Genomic DNA, 25,527 nt, shown 5'->3' on the forward strand with positions numbered 1-25,527 from the left:
ATGTCAAAATTCCATTTCTGAGACAGAAGCAGTGCTAATTCTGCAGCAATCAACAAAGGGAAAAAAAGGAGAAAAACCACTTGAAAGAAAGCAGTGTATACCTGGCAAAACTGTCAACCATGCAGTGTGAAAGGATATCCCAATAGAATTACCCGCCAAGCATGTATACTCCCCAGCATCCTCAAAAGTTACATTCCGTATATAGAGAACCTCAATCTCTTTGTCCGTGGTGTTAACACCGGCAGCCTAGAAAAAAAAGGGAAGCAAGAGAAAAAGCTAGACATTGAGAGGACTCTTGTGGACAGGGCCAGGGAGCCACAGGGCTTTGCACTTTGTAAAAAATCAGTGGTGCGCAGATCCAAAGCTCCTTCCCCATCCACAAATCCCTCTTCCAAAAGATGTCGACCAACAGCACCCAGCTCACCTCAGAGAGTAATCAACACCCTTCACCAGAACCTAAACTCACCACCTAGATATGCATGCAATCAGATAACATGGAAAAATTAACCCACAAAACTTTGCTTTCTTGTTTTTGTTTTTGTTTTTTTTAAGTGCATTGAAAGAAAAACGGAGAGAAAACAAAATAGGACAGTATCCAGGATCACTCACATACCAGGGACCTGTTTGAGAGAGAAGAATTTCTTAGAAGCACTGAGAACATGAAACCTAAGAGCCAAATTCTGCCCTCTGATGCACAGCTTATTCACTACCCTGAATGACTAGAGCTTTGAGCTCTTAAGTATCTACTGTGTTCAACTTAAAGAGTTGTTATTGTGCTACACTGCCAACCCTAACAATTTTAGCAGGGGTCTAGTAATTTTTTTCTTAAAGACCTAGCTGCTGGAGTGATGTAATAATGATAATGAATATTATTATTAATAATAATAGTAATAATAATGATAGTGATGATGATGGTGGTTCTGACACTTTGGGATTATAGAAAAAGGCTAGACATTCCAAAATGTTCAAAATTCCCAAAGGCAAAAATGTGTGTGTATATATTTGCGTAAAATCTCCAATTTTATGATTTGTTTGTTGTCTGACTCATGAGTTTTGAAAGTTTTCAGTTAACTGAACTCATTGGTGTCATGAATGGCCTGTTGTATAGTCTATTAGACAATTATTTACATATAGAATTAATTCAGAAACAGATATTTCACACTGGGGCTGGCTGGGTCACAGAGCTAGAGAAATTATTTGAAAATAAACTTTAAAATTAAATTGAAATAAAGGTTATATAAATTATGAGAGAATGAGCAAATTCATATTAGTCAATAGTTTCAGTCATTTCAGTTATAAAATGCAAACCTTGTAAACTGCAAGCCTTCATTTTAATTTTAATTGTTTTAAACAGTGTGCACGGCTCACATGGAGCTTACGTGCCTGTAATGCAGAAGCATCACAAGTGCCATCGTATGTCTCAGTATACATCTGCCAGAGCTAAAATTGGACCTTAACTGCATTATAAAATAAGTTCCCTGTTATAAAGAAAACAGTGACAACACACCTGAACACAAACAGAGACACAGACATCAAGTACAAGAGAGTAAAGATTGACTTTGGAAACCATTGCTCGTAGCACAGACAGAATATTGTGGGAATTTTTCCATGGCTGCTGGTGGAATACCAGTTGCATCACCAGAAAAGGATTATAAATACACCAAGACCAAAGAGTTATCCTACAAGCTGCCTGCAGTCTCCCAAAGCACCATTTTTTTTCAGCTTCTACATCCAGCTTGCTTTAAAAAACATTGTTACCTTTTGTATTTGGTAGAACAGTGAGCCAGGCAGACTGGTTGGCCTCCCCTATATAATTGGAGACCTTACAAATATATTCTCCAGCGTCCGCCTCTGTCACATTGTACAGTGTCAGCACTTCAGCATTGGAACTATTTATCCCCGAACGCTAGAATAGACCAATAACATAGGAGAACAATGTAACTGCTGCCCAATACGGACATTAATCTGTCTATGGTCCCACCACCAACACTCCATAAGAAAACGCCTTCGACTTCCACGCAAACAACTAGCAGCAAAAAATAGTATTCTGTTTGTTTGGTTTTTGGTTAAGTAGAGGCTACATCCAAGGTAGTCGGAGAACAGGGAGTTAGGGTGGGAGAGCTGAGGGAGGAAGGCCATCTGAGGGGGCATACCAGCTGAATGGAACAATATAGGATAGGCCTGCCTACTCTGAATGCCACCTTGTTGGATTCCTGGCACCACCAACCATTCCGGAAAATTTCTCAGCAGAGAATTTCCTTAAAACAAACTTGGCTTGTCTCCCAAAAAAAATAAATAAATAAACTTGTCCCACTAATATTCTTCATCAAGCGAAAAAGTGGACACCTCTAGAGCTGCTGCCTCTCAAGAACCTCATAGTGTCAACAGCCCTTGAAAGGAGATATTGCATTATTAAAGGGCCTTCGAAATGAGGCTAAAGAAACACAAGAGCTACAGCAGACACTCTTTGGTTTGCTTTGGATGTTCTCTACCAATAAAATGCATGTCAAATGATGTTCTTTTAGTGGTTCTCTCATCTCTTTGAATAACTCTTGCCTGAAATTTTTGAGAGAAATGGTTTTAACTATGAAAGAGCAAAAGACTTGCTGGGATCAGGCATAACAAGCAAACGATTTTCAACTGTGTTTATAAGTACTTTTGTTTTCAAAACTGAGTTAGCTAAAAACTCCCAATTTCAAAATTCTTGGCTTTATACAAAGTAGATTCAAGCACTAGATGACCTAATATTCGGAGAAGCCTCACCTTTAAAACTTGAAGGTACGGTAATCCATCTGGCCCGTATTTACTGCCATTCTTCTCGATGTGTTTTATCCACTGAATATGAGGCTGAGCATCGCTGTAGACCTTACAGACAAACTCAGCGTCACCTCCAACTACTGCAGAGGCATTGGCTGGTAGACCAGCTTGCAGGATAGGCCTGTGTGGAGATCGTTCTGTAGGGACCAAGAGAGTGAATGTGTGAGAGAGAGAAAATAAAGATGCATAAATAAGTGGTGCTGCCAAGAAAACTGTAAGTGAACTCAAGCCAAAAGGCCTGTAAGCCTGTTGGCTGACTCTGATGAAATAACACTGCAGCCAAAACGTATAACAAAAACTACACTTCAAAGGAGATCACTTGAGCACTACACTTGTAGTATAAAGAATGGCCATTTAAGAAGCAAAAGAAAGGTCTACTAAAATTTACACATTTTTCATGGTATGACCACCTTTCTAATAAGGAAGGGAAGGGTATTTTTTCTGCACAGTTCAGCATAATGTGTGTTTTGAGTTTTCCACTATTCTATTTAATTTTAAACAAGAAAAAAGCAAATATTCATTAATTTATAGCATTTACCAAGATACTACCTAAAATGAATGGAATGATAGGAATCATTAAAGTAGCAGCTGAAGGAACAGCTGCTTTTTAAGAGGTATAAAAAGCAAACTTGACTTGATCAATATTAAAAAGTCCATAGGCATCAACTATTAGGAATCTCCATCAGAAACTAAGAATGGAGCCTTATCTTAGATACCCCATCGTATTTACTTTTGGTTAATGATGACTTTCAGCCTGTGAACCTGTTAGGCATTCATTATACATTTGTCATTGAGGAGATAATCCTGCTTATATGACTGCGCTGCACATTCCTGAAGAGCATCTGAAGATCTACCACAATCAATGTTTCTAGCAAAATATTAGGGATGAGGCATTTCAAGAGCAAAGGTGAAGTACTGGCTAAACAAATCCACAGCGTTTGTGTTATGGACTTCAGTGTAGACAGCTTTTCACTGTACCTATATTTCTTTGTGCACAAAGAGCCTGGACTAATGCCTACTGAAGTCAACAGCAAAATTCTCACTGACGTTAGTGATGCAAGATCAGATCCCCCCACCCCCAAGTCCTCCACTGGCTAGGAGCGGAGCTTATGGGTTGACCAGAACAGCTACCAAAAAACATGTCATCTTTGTTTTGTATAAGGGAAAATTGTCATTGTGACACCCCTGGAAACTGAAGTCTTCCAATTACCCACAGAGTAGAACAGACATGAGAAACTCAAACTTCCTGATCACAGAGCCACAGCCACTTCGGGAGGGAACACAGGATGTTCTCCATACCCATGTGTCACTGCTCAAGTCATAATTTTCTTATGATGTGGATACCTAAAGTACCAGAACTGGACTAAAACCAGTAACTTGCTGCATTGAGGCCATAGCTTTCAAATGGTAAAAATTTACAGTTTATACTAACCCAGACCAAATCTGAACCAATGGATTAGAATCCATGAATTAAAAGGAAAAAGATCCTTGCCAATCCCTGAGCTGCCCAGCCCCCTTCAAAACATTTGTTTACAAGATAAGTAAAGAATAGCAGAGCTAAATATTTAGGTATAGAATAGAGGCAATGTATTATAAAAGCTTGACTGTTATGAGCCAAACACACTGAATTTTAAATCAAGTGTTCTTTCTTAAACATACAAGTTTCTAATAAATTGTACCACAAGCAAACATTGTGAGTGTAATAGCAAATAATGATGCCCATTGAACAATGGGATCTTTCATGCAGTCCAATATATTTGGCATGCAGCAAACATCTACTGGGAATTTTTTATTCACTGACGCAACACTGGCAGCACACTACAAAGCAGCAGTCTTACTTTACTTGTGGCAAAAGTGCATTTGTGTTGCAGTTATTAAATTATTCCATGGCTGCGTGTGTAATTTTCAAAAGATCTAGGAACAGTTTAATATTTTTTAATCTGTAAATTACAGTAGAATGTATAAATTGCTATTTTATAGTCCTGGAGAGAACTTATAACAGTTCTCACCTTCTACTAAATAAGCTCTAATTCCATCTCCCTCGTTCCTTTGCTTAGGTACAAAAACAGCAAGCAAGATCTCTCTTTAATAGAAACCTTACACCATCTTCCAAAACTTATTACAGCTGCCTTCAGTATAAAATGAAACCTTAGAGAATGTTATTTAAAATGTTTTTAAAAAGTCAGTAGGCCTCATGTTTCATTTCTCCACATCAGGGTTTGATTTCCTTTGCGACCTTACTCCCTGCCCTTAAACAAACCAGAGAATGAGGCCTGAAACATCTTGGAAAAGTTCCTACTATGCCAGCATCAACACACAAAAGTGTTTAGTTTATCTCAATAGCCATCAATGATTTAATCTTCTATTGATGACTGTCAAACATTTCCTCCACACATACTAAAAAAGCTAAGTCAAGAAGTAAAAGCAATGTTTGTACTCCTGATTGTAAATTCCTGAAGGAATAAAGTAAGGCCATGGGCAGGCATTTGTGAAAGCTCCTCTTACTATATCCCTAAATGTATTTAGTGTAAATGCTTTAGCAGTAAACTAACATTTGGCCACCAGCATAGAAACAACCAATCAGTGTTTCAACTCCCATTCCTCAATTTCAAGTGGTGGAAGAGTTCCTAGACAGGAAAATATTTAGAACTGATCTCTGTTTCAGACCGTTATATGGTGTGCTGTTCATCCCAAATCCTACCACACATTTAACACTGGAGAACCTTTGTTCTGGTATCAAGCCTTCCTGAAGTCAAGACACATAACATGAACTTAATGGGACTTCATTCCTGCAAATGCTGGATTCCACATCTATGATCATGTCTGAAACTAGATCTTATAGTACAAATGAAAACACATCACGCATTTTTTTTAATGCTAGGGAAAAAAAAAGCAAAATTGAAAAAAAATCCTACCATATTACTCAATATATTTCTGTGCAATGTATATTTTTTGGAAATAGCCACTTTCATGTGCTGTTTCTGTGCAGTGCACAAAATATATTCAAGGAGCCCATGTACCTTTAGAAACAGCCTCAGAGTTTGGACAGGGATTCCATGTCTCTGTGTATATTTAAAGCATGAGCCTTACATTAGTATGCAGATATCATCACTAGCCTCATGAGGAGGCTATCACATTTTCTCTATGAATGCAAACAAAAGAGTTAAAGTGCTTTTTAAAAGAAAAACAAAACAAACCCTTAGAGGAGCAACATATGGAATAGGCAGGCAGCCTGAAAGATATTCAAGGCCACTGATTTGCCTTGTATAACCAACCAAGTATATAGCTAAGCACTGCAGGTAAGCCCAACTAGACAGTGTATATTCATTGGTTATGATTCTGCTCAAAATAGTAAATGTTTTGATAAAAACAAGCAAGAAATGTAGGTCAGTGAGTGCAACGCCATTGATTTCTCTCCTTTATTTATGCCAGAGTGAGAGGTGAATCTAGCTCTTGGGAAATAAATCTTTGCTAATTGACCACTGAAATTTTACAGCATTCCATTCCCACTGCTAACGTAACTTGTTTGCAAAAAAACAAGTCAACAACATCTGCTCTAATGTGGAAAAGTGCCCCAGAGTTTAGAAAGATGTTATAATGTCTTCAAGAGTATTAAACCTTGTATCACTGACACCAAAAAAATTAGGAAGTACTTATTTGAATCCGAGCCATTATTCAAGCTCTAGCAACCTTAGTTGCTTACTTCACAGAATTTGGTTCAGTACGTCATGGACTGGTCCTGCTTTTTAAACCAGCTAAACCAGTTTAGCTAAATGAGCTATCAAACTTCTGAATTTGAGTAAGCGTATATTAAATCTCCCATTCCTTTGAATGCCTTGAATTCAAACAATGCAATAATGAACATGCAAAAGCTTGTTTAATTCTCAATAACTATATGTATGAAGGCAAGTAATCCACATCCAAAAGAAACAGAGGCAAAAGTAGCCTGTTTACCCCCCAAAAAGCAGTTTAAAAAAAGATGCTCTACTAACTATAGAGTCAATCATTTACTAGAGTTCAGTCACTGTGTTTACAAAAGGTAGAGCCACAGTAATCACCAGCGTATGTAATGTCCTATTTCAAGGTTAGGTATCTAAATTACACACCAATGTATCTACAAGGTTTGCATTCCCTCACCCAGATGTAGATGAATAATAAAAATCAATATTTGAAATAGCTATTAGTAGGGACCTACCCAAATCAAGGAGGCAGGTGGCTGCTTTCATGGGCAGAATGTGAGGCCAGCCACCATTTTTGTGGGCTTATTGTGGGGGGGGGTGCCACGCCTCTGACTGCCTGAGGGGGCCCCCAGGGGGGCTGTCCCTTACCACTGATTGGCTGAAAAGGCTGTCCGTAATGTGCCACTGTCTCCCCCCACCAATTGGTGGAGGGTGTGGGGCCACACAACAGGCAGCACTCAGCAGCAAGGGGCTGGGGTGGCAACCATCTTGGCTGCTCCCCTTTGTGCTAGCAGTCCCACGTCCTCAGCAGGCTGCTTGGCCATGAGGACTGCTGGTTCCCACTGGGAAGCCAGCATTTTATTTTTTGTAAACCTTTTTCCCCCCACAGATTTTAGGAACAGTGCCCGATTTTGCATGTTGAGTAGGATCCTGGCTATTAGGAATGAGCAAATGAACAAAAATGCTTTCCCCACAATTCATAAGAAACAGTAATATTTTAAAAGATGCATGACTGAAACTTGCCATCGAAGCATCAAGCTAGAATGCCTTCCTCCAGCACAGATATCTGAAGAATCTTCCAGGACTTTTCCATAGGATTGGCCTCACTAAATTGCTTAAAGTGTCACTTCAGAGGCAGTTGGCTAGTGAACAGGACCTCCTAACCCTGAAGAGCCGATGGAGCCTTCCAATGGACTGAGTGGGACTCTACCACATTCCCTTTAAATATAGTTTGGATTGCCAAACACAGGATCTCCAGAGACGGCACACTGAAGATGCCAGTATTTTGTTTAAAAAAAGGCAATTGTGACTGTAACACAGGTTCTCTTCCAAGCATTTTAGGTTCAGAGTGAACATCTCATAGTACCCAGGTGTAAGGTAAAATAAAATGAAATATTCTGAGTGGAAGAATGGTGCATAAAAAGACTCCATTAGATATGAACTAGGGGGATTTGAAGCTGGCCATAGTCAATTCAGATTTAAATTTGACCTGAATCGGGAACAGTGATTTGATTCATTGATTTGGATCGTTGTCCCCAGTTCGATTTGGCTGAATCCGAAACTGAAGATTCGATGCCAATTTGGAGAATTTAAATGTTTTTTCTACATACCTCGAGGTGCTAGGTGTGGCTCGTGAGTGCTGCGATGCTGGGGTGAATGGAGTGTCCCACAGGAGCATGGGGGGCCCCCCTGCGTGCTTGGTGGCAAACCCAAAAGTAGATTGGAAGTACTTCTGGTCCTTTTCTGGGTCTGCTGCCGAGCATGCTGGGGACCCCACACACTGCTGTGGGATGTTCCATCCACCCCAGCACTGCAGTGTTTATGAGCCACCTGCTACCTTGAGGTATGTAGAAAAAACATTTAAAGCTCCATCTATGTCTGAATTGCCAAATCTTTCCAAATCTCTCTGAATCGATTTGGAGAGATTAAAGGGTCTCCTGATTCAATTCAGATTTGGAGATTTGGCTGCTGAATCGAATCAGGAACCAAAGCTCTGCACAGCCCCAGTATGAACCTCCAGAAATATGGAGGCCAACTTCAAAAGATTGAAATGCTGCTTCATTATCTCAGACAGTGATGGACACAAGAGATGAGGAAGATGATCAAAAGGTATTTCTATAAAAGCAAGTTTGCATGCACTTGCTACAGTAACATTTAACAGTTTTCAGTCAAGTCAGCCAGAAGCAGCCAACTGTAAAACAGTATTATGAGAAGTAAATAAGTTCATCCCTCCAAGTAACATTGAAACATGAGAGAGATGTTTTTACCTAGAGTGGGGCATAGCAAAGTGAAATTCAAGGAGGATTTGTGACTGATCTACAGTTTAAGAGCCAATCTTGCAATGTTGAAGGGAGCTAGCTGAGACTCTGATAAGAGACCATTGTGACTGCAATCCAGAACAAAAAAAAAAAAATTCAGAAAGACTGCTGGGAGGCCCATACCCGTCTTGAAAGAAGCTTGCAGAGCAGTGATTCTCGAGATCCTTCTAAAGGTGTTGCACAATACTAGGTATGCAAATACTTGCGCATGATTCACATAATAAACCCAGAGATTTCAAACAGGAATCCATAGCATCAAAAACCTTCTGGCTTATTGTGGTCCTTCTGAGTTCTTTGCAACAGAAGTGCTCTGTTATTTTTCCAAGAAATGAGTCAAAGCTGGCATTTTTTGGGGGGTGCCTCAAGTCTAAGTAGGTTGAGAAATATTGGTGTAAAGAATGGACACTACAGACATGATTCCAAAGAACCCAGAATACAGAAGGAGAAACCTGGAAGAAGAAAGCTGAAAGTGAACGCCAAACAAGAACAGCATAGGAAGCTGCACATACTGTGACAATTACAAAAAAGCCAGGAAAACACCTACCATATGCAAAAGGAGATAAGAAACACAATGGATTATACTACTCCAGGAGTCTGCATACCCCAGAAAGCAGGCAAGGAAAATGACAACTTCACTGCTAACACAGATGATTTTTTTTTAATATATAAGAACAATGGACAGTTCTGGAACCGAAGATGAATAGACCATCAGACTGAAAGCAAATGGGACTTTTCTTCCTCTAAATTGGACACTGGCACATAAGCCAGCATATTGCCAGAAATAGTGCTATTAGCACTTTAAGAAAACCACATGAAGTGAAAACTTATGTCTTACAATGAGGAGTTTATTTCCACTAAAGTCATAAACAAACTAGATATACAGCTAAATAACAAATAGAAACGAATAAAGTTTCATTTGTAATAGCATGATGACATAGTACTTAATTTGCATTTAAAAGTATGCCAAACCCTGGGCTTTATCAAGGTCAAGGCATTCATTGAAGGAGCTGGGGACCAAAACACCCAAGAATTTGAGGAGATTTTCCAAGGGACTGGGAAGCTCTCAGAAGAGTCGACAATGGAGCTAAATGATTATGCTACAATTCAGATCTCTAGGAAAATTCCCCTCAATTTATGGTTCCTACTGAACCTCTTCTTCGGTAGGGACAGCGCAAACTCAAAAAGCAGCTTTCAGCAACCCTTTTTTTAAAATTCCTCCTGCCTCCCACACTCCAGGATATATTCCATGTAGGGCTATAATACATACAAGGAAATTTTCCCTCTTCTGTGCCCAACTCAAGAGTACTAACACTGCACATAAAAAGTATATGTATTCTCTGCCTCCTGACTCCTTTATAAGGTTGACTATTCATTTTCTCTACCTGGAGAGGAAAAACAAGGCTGATAGAGGAGCAGCTAAAAACTGAATTGTCTGGTTATTCACCAAAAAGGCACAAAATGGTAGCCTACAATTAGCCATGCAGTACCATTAAGGAAGCTAAAGTCACATCCTAAAGGGACCACTTGAACGGCAGATAAAGATGCTCAAACTGTGTTCACTTGGTTTGGGGTTTTTTTTGTCATCTCTGTTGAAACTGTAAACAAATATGGTATTTATTTCCAGATTTGCTGGTATTTTTCGTGATGTGGATACCCACCACTATAGATCCTCAACTCTTCAGAGAGCAAACCAAGGGAGAGACAGTCCACAAATAACTACCATTTTGAGCCAATTTTTAAATACTGAAAGAAGGTTTAAAAGATCTTCTGTCCAACTGTGGAGTGACTGACTTTTCCAGAGCTCCAAACAGAAAAATCCTGAAATTTTCGAGAATTGTTTCCTCTGATCATTTTAATGTAGTCTCTTACCAACACTTATACTATTGATTCTCATTAACAAAATTGCATTTTTGGAAATTGTCTACTTTCTGCTTCAGAAGTCAATATAAGAAAGCTTAATTTAAAAAGAAGTTTGACAATTATGAACTCGCTGTTGGGAATGCTCTTCTAAAAATCAGGAGACAAGGGGCTCATGACGCACAGAAGAGCCAAAGTCTGAGATGTGTGTCTTTGCAACAACCTCCACATTTATATCACTTTCATTCTGGACCTTGTAAAAAGTGGTAGGAACCAGCTGAAAGAAGTGAAAGAAATGGAAGTGGAAGGATCATGAGGCATATGCTTGGGGTGCTTTGTTGTAGACACCTATACACTGGTAAGCCAAGTGAAAGAAGCCTTAGGTATCCAGGTTGTAGCCATATTGGTTTAGAGAAAAGGCAATCAGGACTTGTAGTAGAGGTGACATCTTTTATTAGACCAACAAGATATTTGCAAAAAAAAATTCTTTAATTGCAAGCTTTCAGGCACAAACACCCTTCATCAGGCATTGGAGAAAAGATTGTAGAAGTTCTCCTGGGTAGAAATGAAAGTTCATATTTCATAGGATTTCACAGGGGTCAGTAGATGGAAAACTCCTCTGGGCAGTCCATTCATAGCTGGTATGAAGCCTCTCACCTCCTGTGAGGATTAAGTTGCATTAATTTTTTGCTGGCACCTTCTCTGAACTGGGAAATATTTTCAAGAAGAGTTCTGCAGGAAGCCATAGCCAACAAAACTATAACCAGAGGGAGAAGCATAACATTGCATGTGACCCTGCACCTGCAGAACTCAAGCTAATTTGTAGAATCTGCACCTGCTCTCCGATTCCTAATGACTGGGGAGAAGAGAAAACAACAGGATGTTTTGGAAAAATTTCCTTCTTCAGAGTACACACTCCTATGTGAAGGGCAATCTAAGTCTCAATTTCCTTATTCCAGCACTAATCAAAGGCTTATTGGGACCTGCATTCTGTGAAATGCTAGAAGGAAAGCACTTTTAATTCCACTGTGTTTACTCAGTGATGTGAAGAGGTAAAGTTGAGGGATGGCTGCTGCTTCATGAGCCTAGGAACAACTAAGCAAGTGTAGGCAAAGTGCCTCTACTAATTAATATCATACACTACGTATTGAGCCAAGAGTGGAGTTGCTTCTACCAGCTGTGTGTTAGTTTGGTTTCCTTCTGCATAACATAAAGCACTGCATGTTGTTTATGCCTAGCTTGGAAGCTCTGGTGAACTGTCAGTTTCTGTTTTCATACGTCTGTGTCACGCCTTCGCCTGTTCAGCAATTGATCTCAAAACTACCCAAAGCAGACTCTTCACCCTCGACTGTCCTGCCACAACTTGATGTTAATAGAATTCTAAGGAGGAGTTCGGTGGTATACATATGGATGTCCCCGCTAGGGGTACTCACGGGTTTGAGGCAGTCCACATTGGGGCTCCACCTCCCCTACACCCCATCCATCAATATTGATGCATTCTGATCACTTGTGGCAACTTCAGCCTTATCCAGTCTCTGTACTCATCCACCAATGTCCCATGTCCACTTCCTCAGTGGATTGCTGGCTGAGCCAGATGTAATCTCCCTGGTCCTTTTATGGCCAGCTTCCTGTTCCCCATCCTCTAGGCATTTTCTCACCATGGTGGGCCTAGAGAGGGGATTACTGGTGCCCTTGCCCCTATGGCCTTTCAAAAAATCAAACCAGTTCAAAGAGGAGGAAAAAACTTCCACTCCAGAGCAGCTATCAATTCAGGGCTTGGTGCCCTTGTCAAATTTATGTTATTTTCTTCACTCCCTATGGGAGCTGATCCCTAAATTCATCTGGACCTGTAGTCCCAGCTTCATCCTGGTGGGGCCTCTCTGCCCCAGGCTAATTGGGCTCTCGTAGCCCTAGACCCACTCTGCCTCAGTGCCCCAAGACCTTCTCTGCCCCAGATTCTGCAGGCCTGGAGGCAGTTCCCCCCTTCTCATCGTCAGCACCACTGGTGCCTTTTAAATCTCCTATGGTGACACCAGTGGCTGACATCATCAGCCAGGTACCACCTAGTTTGTTTGATAGGGAGTTTATAAACTGTGGCGGCAGTGCCATCGCGCGTGGTCTCAGCTTCAACTCTCCTAGCTCTGCCAGTAAGTTTCCCTTTTCTCCCAGGGTTCCCTGCCCAACTCATTCCAGGTTGGCCAGGTTTTCCCAGGGCACTTAGGGACTGTGTGCAGTCCCTATCATCACAGTCTGCATATTAAAATAAGCATAAACTATGTACTTTGTACAGATTGAGGTACTGGCATGGTAAACTGGTGAAAATATTCCTTTCCAAAACTTCAGTAAAGTCAGTGCAAGAAGTACCAGATGGCTCTCAATGAATAACTTAAATCCTTGGAGTCAAAATATTCTCATCTACATCTGGTTAGAAAATGACAGCACCTTTTTAGTTCTCACAGAAGCAAATAAAGTAGTTCAACTCTTTGTCTTTTGTTTCAGTTTTCATTTCAATTTTGAAACCATGGGCCTTCCTCAGCACAATCTTCTTCACAAACTTCCAATGATGCCATCCTATCTGCCTCTTCGGATATGTGCATGCCATACGTCTTCTCTTGTGCTCCTACACAAAGTTTTGCTAGCAAACTCTGACCATCCATGATCAAGACTCTCAAACCCAGTTTTCTTTGCCCTTTGAAACCATGGCTACTTACATGGCCGAGGGTATGGGTTAAAGCCCAAGCGGTCATTTACCTCAGGCTGGAATCTGCCCGCTTTGCTACAAAGACACAGGACAGAAAGCTGATAGCACTCCAGCACCCACCTCACAACCTCCCCCAGTGGACAAATAAAATCTCCATCAATTAAATACAACTAATGAGGATGGAATCCCAGAGCATATAAGCACAAAGACCTGTGGTACATGCTCCTAGATCTCAAAATGGTAAGCATATGAACTGTGAACCCAGTATGGCTTTGCTGTGGGAAGATATGTAATCAGGCTGAGTGCTCAGACTCTTGTATAATACAGACATACCCTTAGACCATGGTGGTTCTGAACCTTTTTAGACTTAAGGCACCCTTAATCAGAGTTGAGGCATCACTTCTGTGAACTGAGCAGCACCCCATTTAAAAAACTAATTTATAGATTACAATGCTTATCTTCTTAAGGAGGAGTTGGCAGTGGGGGTGGGGTGCCTTGCAGCCAGGCAAGGAAAGCCTGAGCCGACCTTATCTGCTTATCTCCTCACACCACCTGCGGCACCCTTCAAAGGATCTCATGGCACCTCAGGGTACCCCAACACCCTGGTTGAAAATCACTTAGACTGAGCTAACGCAGTCCAGCACAGAACAAGGAAAGCATAGTAATTCAATATAATTAAAATCACATTCTTTATCAAAGACTTCTGATATCACAGGCATTCCAGCACTTGGTTTTCTTTTCAGCAGTCCATGTAGATGTTTTTAAATGTAAAATCCGATCAGGATTACATCCCAAGTAGGAAGCCTCTTGTGTAGCCTACTCAGAAGCCTACCCTACTCTGGCAAGTAGAATTACCAGTAAGATCTCAGTCTTGCTAACTTTATGCACATGCTTGATATTTTTGAATCCATTGACTCCTAAAGGACTATTCAGGTACATAAAGTTAACTATGTGCATGAGTAGTCTCAGGATTAAGGCCTAAAACTTCTGTAGTTCCCTGCAGGGTGAGGATAAGAAAGTGGCAGTTAAACACACTGGAACATGATATTACTAGCAATTAAGTAAGTGCAGGGCTGATTTATGAGGTCTGATCCAAAGCTCAGTAAAGCCAATATAAATAGTAAAATTGTATCAAACTAACTGAAAAACTGTTCTTTAAAATGGTGTGGATAGCAGAGGGTTAAAAGGCACAAAGGAATAGCCAACATTCAAAAGCCAAGGCCTGGAACATGAACATTCTTGTTTAAAATGAGAAATTGTCAACACTTGCTAATGGCCTTAATACTAGTCTGTCCTTACTGCAAAACCCTATTGTTAGGCTGCCATAGTATGCATTTCATCAGCCTTTCCAGAGCAAAAATGTCTTAACTGAAAAGACTCTAATGCCTACTATACTAATCTCACTGTTAACTTGTGTTATACCAGATACAGCATGTACATAAGCAAAAGCCTTAGCCACATCTGAGCAAATGCATCCACTTGCTCTGGGAAAATATAGAAAATATGGTAATGAAAAAAGTTTTTAGCTGATGTGTGCAAAACAGTAGATAACTTCACAGGCTGGACAGTAGGAAAAAGAGAGGAAAAAATTAACTGTTCAAGCCATCCACAGATGGTGCATTGAACTTACTGGGATATGGATCGCATGTTCCGTATTGAGTATAGAACAGCAGTTCTCAATCTTTTTAGACTCAGGCCACCCCTTGTTAGACTCAAGGCACCCCTTGGAAAATGCAACCTCTTAGCTTTCACTTATTTTTTACTATGGGAAAAAAATAGAGCAGTTTTCTGTTGCAAAGAACTAAGACAGACCACAACAGGTCAAAATGTTTTTAACACTATGGATTCCTATTTGAAATCTCTGGGTTTATCTTGTGAATCATCACACCTAACAGCGCTAACTCTGTGTGAGACTCCATGGCACCCTTGAAAGGATCTCAAGACACCCCAGGGTGCCACAGCACCATGGTTGAGAATCACTGCTACAGAACCAAGTGCTCAACTCCTTGATGATGATGATGATGATGATGATGAGAGTAGGCCCTATACCTTGCTTGCCAAAGGATTTACTGTCTAACTCGATTATGTTGCACCTTTCCTATACCTGTTTCCCACCAGAAGAAGAAGAATGATAAAGTTTAACTGTACCATTTACGCTTTTTAAGTTCCTTTTATATATCAACATATTTCCCTCTTCTCCTTTAAGACACTTTTCTTATACAATGGTATGGAACCTATAACACTTCCCAAATATAGGACTTGACCCCGGCAAGGATGCTATATACTTCTTGAAAACAGCTAGACTTCCCACAAACTTATCAGCATAAGGACAGACCTATTGCAAACACCACACTGCTCATAATGCTTTTTTTTTTTTTTTTTTTTAACTCTGTGGCTTTAACACAGATGAACCAAAGATGAAGTAAATAAAAAGCAGTGAAGCTGGCTACACCTGGACACAAAGATACTACAGATGTGCCAAAGAAAGAGAGAGAATTTTTCTCTTATGTAATTTTTTTCTGTTATTAATCTCCCTTCTGTGTCTGTTTGTTTGACTTCTAGCATAAGCATTCTAATGGCAGGATATCATTACTTTCACATGAAACCAGATGCATGCAGAAACAGCACAGCTATTTCCTCTCATCTGAACATCTATCAATTGTTTATAGTGAACAAGAGACATACACTTACTAAAAATCCCCTACATTCCACATGCTAGTGGTGCTTGTTAATTGACGGATTTACACGCTAGACCCCCGAGACTCAGAAGCATCATCACCAGCCTTCTGGCCAAAACATATTTGATGAAACTGCTGTCTGACTAGAGCCAAACAGAGATTGGAAAAAAAAATTGTTTGTTTGAATTTGAAAATGAATGTTGATTTAACCTAGGAGCTTTCCCTATATTTTCAAACCAAAGGGATTATTAGCATAAAGAGACACAAATTGCAAAGATAAGATCAAATGTTCAAATAGCCATTGAAAACAAATCTATACTTGAGACTGACATTTAACCAAGTCATGCTGGTTAATATGCATTGTCTTATGAAAGAACAGACACCATTCCAGTTGTCTCTCAAATGCTATCTATGAATTTTAATGTCTCTCAAATACTGTGGATGTACCTATCTTCATAACATCAGAGTTCTGTTTTACTTGTGATGGTCCAGGAAATAGGTGAGAAAAGGGGTTTTGGACAAGATTTTTATTGGACCGGCTGTATGGTTGAGAGAGATATTAGACGGGCTTTCCAGGCACAGGGTGCCCTTCCTCAAAGCCCTCTCAGGTCTTGCCCAGACTTGAAGAAGGTCACTTTGTGCCCCCAAACTTGTCTAACCTCTCCCCCAACTATATAGTTGGTACAATAAAAGATATCACCGAGACAAGCCTTGCTTTCATTTTCTTTCTGAAATATTTGGAAGTCCTTAACAACCTTCTCTTTCTAATGTTTGCTTTAAATTTATTGAATTTCGCTTAAACCGTGCTTTCATGTTCAAATGTAACAACTGTTACTGAAGCTGCTGGGGATGATACCAGTTCAGTGATGGTCTTATGATTTAAAAAGGAGGCCACCTATGAAGTCTGGAGAACAAAGCACTCGGCATGGCAGGGTGTTCATGATGGCTATTGCAAACGCTTGTTCTTACATCCTTTAAAGTCCACAGTATTTCCCATTGTAAGGTTTTATCAAAGCCACCTCACCCACCAGAGTGCGTGGCATTCAACTGATCTATCTCAAAAGGATGAAGCACAAACTCATGGGTTCCCTGTAGTGTTTCCTCAATCTCTTAATGTCTTCAAATCAAGACTGGATCCATTCTGGAATGCATGCTTTAGCAAAAACAAGTTCTTGGGCTTATTGTAGGGATGAGCGGATGAAATTCTATGGTCTATAATGGCGTTTTCTCTACTCATCCATCAGCATGTCCCTAAGGTAGATGCACCTATGCAAAGGGTTTTCCTAGCATCTTTAGACAACTCCTGCAAGCCTCAGTTTGGGAATTTTATGAGGGTGATGCTGCATGAATTAAAAGCCACAATTAAAAATTATAACAATAATCCACCCAGAAGCTGACACAACATCCTGTTCATCATTCATCAAAGAAAAAGAAATACCTGCCTTGGGGCTGTAAGACAGAAAGTGGGACAGGGAAGCCAGTCCTCCCCACAAAAGATTCAGTGGGAAGCATTCCAAACATGACAAACCCAGCAATCACCCAAAAGATGAAGTAATGACACTAGTATTTGTCCATAAAATATAATTTAGCCAGGCAACTCCAATGAAATCAGAAGCTTCCATGCTATAAAACTTGGGGTTTGGAATATTTTGACTTTATTGACAGAAGGGGGGGGGGGTGCTGCAGCCAGCCTTCATTTTCCCTTTACTGAACCATCACACTGCCGTCTTTGTTTCCAACAGTGAAGCACACAGCCCCAACCAAGCACTAACCAATTTGTGTAATTTCTCCTCCGAGTTGTTTACATGGTGCCAAAAGCCCAATGCCAGGTATAAAGTCCGCTGTCAGGCTTATCAGTGCTTTGAATAAAAGCCTCTTCCTTCTCCATCTAACCAATACCTGAGGGCAAGCATCATATGGATTCTTTTGTGTTTTCAGTCCCTGTCCCGTCATGTCCCAGGCCACAAGCACTCAGTAAATATGTCAAGCTAAAGCATGTTCTTGTAAAGACCTAGTCAACAACTACAGACACATCTGCCAGAAATACAGGTTTGGGCTTGGTTGCAATACCTACATGCAACTCCTGCCAGACATGAGATGCACAGAATGAGGTATATGTATTTAGATATCAGTCACTTCTTAAAATGTGAACTGAATACATTAAATTAAAGAAACACAGGTCAGACTTAGCCTAAACTTTATATTTTCGGGGATTAGCTTATTTGCTTGTACGGGACCTGAGACCAAAGGCTACTGTCCACAAATTTAGGAGGGAAAAAAAATTAAAACAAGAACAAAAAAAAAAAAAAAACCCAAAAAACCTCTACTTTATTTGAAAGCCAAACACCGTGGCATCGACAGCACACAAATACCTTCCAATTAAACCGTCTAGAAACAAAAGTGATATTCTCAGTCCCAAATTGAAAGAAATAAAGAGAGAACAAAATCACAAACTGTGAAAAGTTGATAACACTTCAAAAAAATCTTTCCTTGTGTTATAATGGGTTATTATGAAAATAGATAGGGAAAAAAAAACTGCTTACAAATGGGTCAAATCCTGCAAGGATCAGTACGTGATTATTTCTGTGAAAATACTTTTATGAAAGCACTTTATGAAATAAAATGATTTCTATTATTAATGTTATGTATTTTATTAAATAAAATGATTTGCCTCCATACATTTTTGGAGCGTTGTGTTTTAAATGGAGAATGTGTCCTTAAACAATTCCTGGTTTGAAAATCATTTCTCATATGGTTTTCATAATAAAATAATAATTATTTAGGTACTTGGATACTTCTGTACTTATTAAATACAATCTAGAGGATGAGTGAGCTGTACAATTTAGAAATTGATTAAAATGTAGATAAACAGGCAAGAATGAGTATTTTAAAAAAAATGTCTCAACAAATTATACTCATTTTTGTTATAAACATCAGGGTCCTTCTATACATTTTTAGAGGATGTGTTGTGTTCTAACAGCTGCTAATAAAACCTAGTAAATGAGGTAATACAAAGAATTTCATCTAAAACCAAACCAATCTTTTGTTTCTCTAGATGATAACGATTAATAGAACAGAAACTGCTACCTACAAGCCTCAATGTTCAATGACTAATATTTTTGCTATTAAAACATAAATTCAATCATTTCCTTCGATGCTTAAACAGAGCAACTGCTACGGATGTTGTTTTCTGGTGATAACTGCAATCCAGGGATGATCTAGTTACAGACAAGGCTCAGCAGCTACGTTCACACAGTGCTAAAGCCCCAGGTTCGCCACAGGGAACCCGCAGGTCCAAACTGTAGTTTCTAATCACTCAAGAGTCAATGACTTCCATATATTTGATCAGTACCAAGTGTCTCTATTAGGGAGATTTGTATAAATACAAGTTTCTACCTGCAATTAAATGCAGCAGAATATAAAGGTATTTCAGTAACAGCTGCTAGGCTAACACTTAGAGGGGAAGAATATTCTTGTAATTAAGGCCCTGAACTGAGACTTGAGAATGAACATCAATTCTACAGTCTGCTACAGGCTTTCTGCGGACCCAGGGCAAGTTATTTAGTGTCTCTGTACAACAGGTATAATAATATTCCTTTTTCCCATCTTATATTGTAAACTCTGACTATGTGATATGCACAGTGCGTTGCACAATGAATCAGTCCTTAATCTTGGCTGGAGCCTCCAGTACTACTATAATAAATAATAATAAATTCTCTCCCCTGCATGAGGCCCAAACAGAAAGATTTATATGGAGAATTTTGCATCATCATCATCTCCTGCTATTGCAGTCTAATTCCTTCTGGGTGAAAACTGTCCCTGGGCAATGGACCAGAACAAAACCTAATACTTTGAAAGCTTGTGGCCGCCTAGTCATTGTACTGGTCCCTCTACGTGATATGAACTTCACCCTCAGTGTACCATCATTTTGTTAGAGCTAAATCAGAAGTTTGTGGTACAAAAGAGAATATCACAAGAACAACACCTTCCATCAAAGCTTCCAGACAGGCTGTATTGCACAGCTACAAGTTACCATTGTACATCCTTCAGCCTTTTCTATTCCCATTGCAAGAAACTCAGTATATTTATTCTGCTAGTTTTGTAAATTTGAGAGAGAGCACAACTGAGCTGACCAAATCCTTGCTTTAATAAGGTCCTTCTGAGTAATTACAATATAAAAACAAGAATACTTCACACATACATTTTCACTGAAAATCTCAGGCTTTGCCGGCTGTCGGCTTCTAATTGCCAGAAGAGTTCAAGGTTTGGAAAGTTATTGGTGTCGAGTAATAATGGATATTCCCAACAAGCATTGTGTCATTACTTGGCATAGATTTTGCTGGGATACCTCCAAAATCTGTGACATAATCAGAGGTTATTACACCATGTAGTCAGATGCTCATGTTCATATAATGCAGTACCATGTTTAATACCGTTTGCTATTCCTTACACTTAATCAACTCTAGAACTAGTTAAATCATAAAGGAAAAGCAAATTTCAAAGGTTTTCTGCTGACAGTTTTCAAACGTTTTAAGTATGCAACTCAAGTTAAAATTATGAGCTGAAGCTCAAGAGAGGTGATATGCAAATATAATTGACTCGAAACACCCCTCCACAACCCTCCATCACACTATGGAAGCTGAAAAGAAATGTAAATGAAGGGGATGTCTGTAGAAACTGAACTTCTGTAGAAGTATCTTGGCTAGAAAAGGGCTGCCAGGGGGCTCCCTCACTGCCTGTATTAACTCACTCCCCCATTCTATTCCATACCCAACCACGGCCCTCAGCTGTACGTGTCAGTAGTCCAGAAGCAGCACTACTCCTTTGCACCAATTCGCCATCCAAGCTAGAGACATAATTCAATGTCTATTTAAAAACAAATTAATGAAAACTCCTGGTGACTTCAGCAGTCCTGTTAGGGTGCGTAGACTTGTATATACTAGCCTCACCATCAAACCAGAAATGTGGCATTGGAACACATGCATTGCCGAAAGTGAGTGTAAAATGGATAATTTAGGACTTAAATGGTCACTTGCACTTTACTTAAAGCACTATAAAAGCACGAGAGAAACAAACAGAGGTTCAGTGGGGGGAGGTTCAAATCCTGCCTGCACTAGTCACTGCGGTGCTCCCACATGCCCCCCAGGAGCCTGCCAAAGTGGCTCCTCCTCTCCCCAGCCCTGCCCCACCGTCCCCCTGCAACACCTGGCGGCAGTCAGCAGCAGCGGGGGGGGGGCAGCTGGGGAGCCAGGCAGAAGTGTGCTGTGGCCCAGGGAAGGGTTTGCGGGGGAAAGAGGAGTAGGCTGTGTCCCCACACACCCCCTGGATGGGCTGCAGCACACTGCAGAGCCAGGGCAGCTGTGGGGACAGATACCCCCCACCCTCCCGGCTGGCTGCAGCTTCCGGGTGGAGGAAGGAGATGGGTTGGGATCAGAAGCAGTCACGGCCTCAGGTCAGTGACAACCAGGAGGCAGGGCTGTTGCAGCACTCAGGTAGAGCAAACAAGCTCTACCCAGCCCTCTGCAACACCAACACCACCTGGGAAGGTGGCAATTGCGCTCTCAGTTAACCCTCGATGGGATCTGGAACAGAAATTCGATCAAGAGCTCTAACAGAACATTTTCCATGCAGGGTTACCTTGGAGCACAACCCGCCATTTTTAAAGCACTCTCAGAGCCACCAATGTCAGTTCAGTTACAGCTTTGGAGCCCTTTCTGTGTACCTAAAAAGCAATATGTGTAACAGCTCCACCAACAAACACAACCAAGATATTTGGATGTGACTGGCGATTTTGGGTGCCCATTTTACAAGAGCCTGATCTTCAGAAAGGACTGAGTGGTCCCCTTCTAAATCTCAGACCCCATTGAGAGATCTCCAGTCAGTCAGGCCCCTAAGCAATGAAAAACCCAAAAATCACTAATTACTTTTGAAAATCTTGAGTTCATTATTTACTTTCCTGCTTCTCCATAGGAAAGGAGTAGATATTTAAATAGATGACATAATCCTTATTACCATTCCATTCATTCATGCAGGTCACTGTAATTTGCTGCCAGGAAAAATAAACTTCTGCATAATATTCTTGAATGCATGACATTCAAAGGCTTAAAAGAGGGAAGAGGGGCAGGGGGTTCCTAGCAAATATTTGCTCAAATGACAGCATCATCCATGGTGAACACTTTAGCTATAAGAACTGGGTGAAAGTGCTGGTCAAACACAAAGTTGACTAGTTTGGAGATTTATTAACCCATTTTACTTTAACAAAGAACATACCTGGCACTTCTAAAAGGGGAAAATCCCCTTTTAAACCTCCTTGTGATCACTAGCAGAGTTAAACAAAAGAAAAAGAAAGTCTCCAAGGAGCAGTGCACCCTTTTGGTTCTTCCTTTGATACATTTGGTAAAACAAATCTATTCCTGAGCTAGTGAACATGGCTTGAGACTGTACCCTCCCACCAGCTGGGCAGCGCAAAAGGGATTTGTGTATAATACAATTTACTACAATTCCTGGCAGTCATTGGTGCTGCACCCTCAATAAACTTTGTTTAAACAAGTGTTCAGACAAAAATGGCTTTGTCTATAGGTCAGTGCACCGCAACTGTAAGTATATTTTTACTCAGACAACAAGTGCTGCCACTGCTCTAAAAATCTCTCTATTTGTTTGGGCTTTACGTAGCCGAGGAACAGAACCTCTCCCAGTGAACCGACGCTACAGATGAAGTGAGCAGTGCAGCTCAGATTAACCAATTTCTGAGATTTTCATGTCTGTAAATGGATGGGGTTTGACATCGTCACAGTCGTCTCTTCAGCTGGCCTTCAGGGCGCAGCAGGTAAACTCACACCATTAATGAATCAATGAGACCTTTCACACTTCACTACTACAAGTGTGCTGAGTTTGAGTAGGTGTAAGCGAGCAGGAGAGGGAGAAACAGGAGGAGCATTATTCAATGAGGTTCTGCCGCAACTAAAAGGTGAAGCAGCCTGACAAAACTGAAGATATCCTTATATTTAATCTAATACCATTCTTAACAAAAAGCCATTGCGGTTTAGTCCTCAATGACCAAAGAAAACGCAACCAGCAATTTAAAAACGTGTCTTGTAGCCAATAGAGCTTTACTCACCAACAACATCAAGGTGGTATGTGTGATTGATGGACCCATATTCATTTTCCACTATACAAGTGTAATTTCCTTTGTCAGATGGAACTACGCTCTCCATAATGAGACTCCAGTGCTGGTTTCGTACCTGATAGGATTGCAATGAGAGAGTTTTAAAAACTTAATAGCACAATTTTGTTCTCCTTTCACCCACACAAAGGAAGTTAATTTTTTTTTCGTTACATAATTTTTTAAGAGCAACTGCAGTGCTGGATTGACAGTTCTGGAGTCTGAAATATTTTATTTATGCATGCAGCAAGAATAGAAAAGAAGTCTCAGTGAAAGCTTCATTTATAAATGTACTTTACCATCAGCTTTAATGCTCAATGCACATTCAGTCTTTGACTGACATCAACAGTGCCAATTAGTGCCAGTTGTGTCGACGGGTTTATGACATGGACACCAGTCCACACTAAACACAACTCAGACCACCAACGCTCCAGATCTGTCTCCAAACAATTATTGGACAGTAATGACTATTGATCACAAGCCAGGCAGCATAGACCTCCATAATGTCAAAAGCTCTAATTTAATAATTGAATCATATACTGAGACTTTCTGTGAAATAAAACAAAAAATTTTTTAAAAGTGCAACATTCACAGTCCCACAAGTTTGGGTAGCAGGCACATGTCTCGTCATTCTGGAAGAATACAATTCATACACATGGAGAAGCTTTTTCCAGAAAGCAGATTAAAAAAAATCTTAACTGGTACAAAATACAAGGACGTGAGGAACAACAATGACAGATTTTGGAAAATGAGTAAGACAATCACGCTGAACAGGGCTGGTAATTCTTTCATGCAAAAACGTTTTATTCAGAGAAAGTGGATTGCGTGAAAGAATTACCCAGAATTACTACTGGGCTGATCTGCTTCTCCAAAATGCAGGGGGAATTTGGCCACTGATTTTGCTAGAAGATGGATCAGGGCCATATACCGTTATGAAAATAGTTATTTACATACAGATATGTGTTCTCTGGATGATGAATCGACTCCCAAAGTGACACTGGCTCTTTGTTCCCCTTGAACTTCCATCAAACTATTGTTTCAACAGGCAGTTTATGAGACAGACATCTTATTATGCTACAATTGCACTACATACCAACTATAATGTACAAGTTTTAAAAAAATGGAACACTGCAGTCAGGTACAGTCATTTTAATCCTGCAAAATGGAAAGCAGTAAATTACCTCTCCCTCAACATTACATTCTGAGATGAATTTTAGAAGATATAGCGATACTGGCAGTAATTACGCATCTAAAAAAACCCTAAACCAGGGGTTAAAGCTTTTAGGTACATAATTCTACTTCTCCAGTTACTATATTGGTACTTATCCGACAGACAGGACAACTAATGTTTAACATTAATATTGATTTCCATGCAGGTTTTCATTCACACTTGTGAGAATAATAAAATGCCTAGGCCTGGCATTTTCCATAATGTAACAGTTAGCAAAGCCAAGAGTCCTTGACAGAGCACTGTGCTGTCACCGAGTTATTAGCTACCAGAAAATAGTCAGTTTGGTTATTAGTGCTTAAAAAAAAGGTCAAATCCTGGAAAAGACTCCAAATCTATGTAAAGCCCTGAACGGTAACCAAGCCTCTCAGAAAGATCACAGAATTATGGGGACAAAAAACCTTCAGCTCTAGTTTACAACAGTCATCACCTAATTGAGCTGCTCAACAACTGGTGAGCTTTTGGACCTGTGGATTCGTAGAATCACAGAAAATCAGGGCTGGGAGGGACCTCAGGAGGTCATCTAGTCCAACCCCCTACTCACAGCAGCACCATCCGCAACCAGATCATCCCACCCAAGGCTCTGTCTAGCCGGGTCTTAAAAACCTTCAGGGATGGAGATTCCACCACCTCTCTGGGTAACCTGTTTCGGTGTTTTACTACCCTCCTAGTGAGAAAAAGCTCCCTAATATCTAACCTAAACTCCCCTTGCTGCAACTTGAAACCATTGCTCTTTGTTCTGTCATCTGCCACCACTAAGAACAGTCTAGCTCCAACCTCTTTTGAACCCCCCTTCAGGTAGCTGAAGAATCCCCCCATAGTCTTCTCTTCTCCAAACTAAATAAGCCCAGCTCCCTCATCCTCTTCTCATAAGTCAGGTCCCCCAGCCTCCTCACCACTTTTGTTGCCCTTTGCTGGACTCTCTCCAATCTGTCCACATCCTTTCTGTAGTGGAGGGCCCAAAACTGGACACAGTACTCCAGATGTGGCCTCACCAGTGCTGCAGAGAGGGGAATGATCACTTGCCTTGATCTGCTGGCAACACACCTACCAACGCAACCCAGTATACAGTTAGCCTTCTTGGCA

At 40.4% G+C, this 25,527-nt stretch overlaps 1 protein-coding gene across 8 annotated transcripts in view; it reads right to left on the reverse strand.

The window, feature by feature from the left end:
• The window catches only part of FGFR2 (fibroblast growth factor receptor 2), a 109,876-nt gene that overhangs the window by 39,468 nt on the left and 44,881 nt on the right, over positions 1-25,527 (reverse strand). For 4 of the 8 annotated variants that reach the window (XM_019502929.1, XM_019502925.1, XM_019502931.1 and 1 more), the window contains 3 exons: positions 23,169-23,292; positions 2,764-2,954; positions 102-246 (listed from right to left, as the gene is read on the reverse strand). In XM_019502929.1, coding sequence (XP_019358474.1) covers positions 102-246; positions 2,764-2,954; positions 23,169-23,292 — 460 coding nt within the window. Of the gene's footprint in view, positions 1-101; positions 247-1,758; positions 1,907-2,763; positions 2,955-23,168; positions 23,293-25,527 lie in introns of all 8 variants that reach the window. The other 4 variants (XM_019502928.1, XM_019502926.1, XM_019502924.1 and 1 more) reach the window with 1 other exon arrangement.

Source organism: Gavialis gangeticus, unplaced genomic scaffold (assembly GCF_001723915.1).
Source record: "Gavialis gangeticus isolate Ggan-Ray unplaced genomic scaffold, GavGan_comp1, whole genome shotgun sequence".
NCBI lineage: Eukaryota > Metazoa > Chordata > Crocodylia > Gavialidae > Gavialis > Gavialis gangeticus.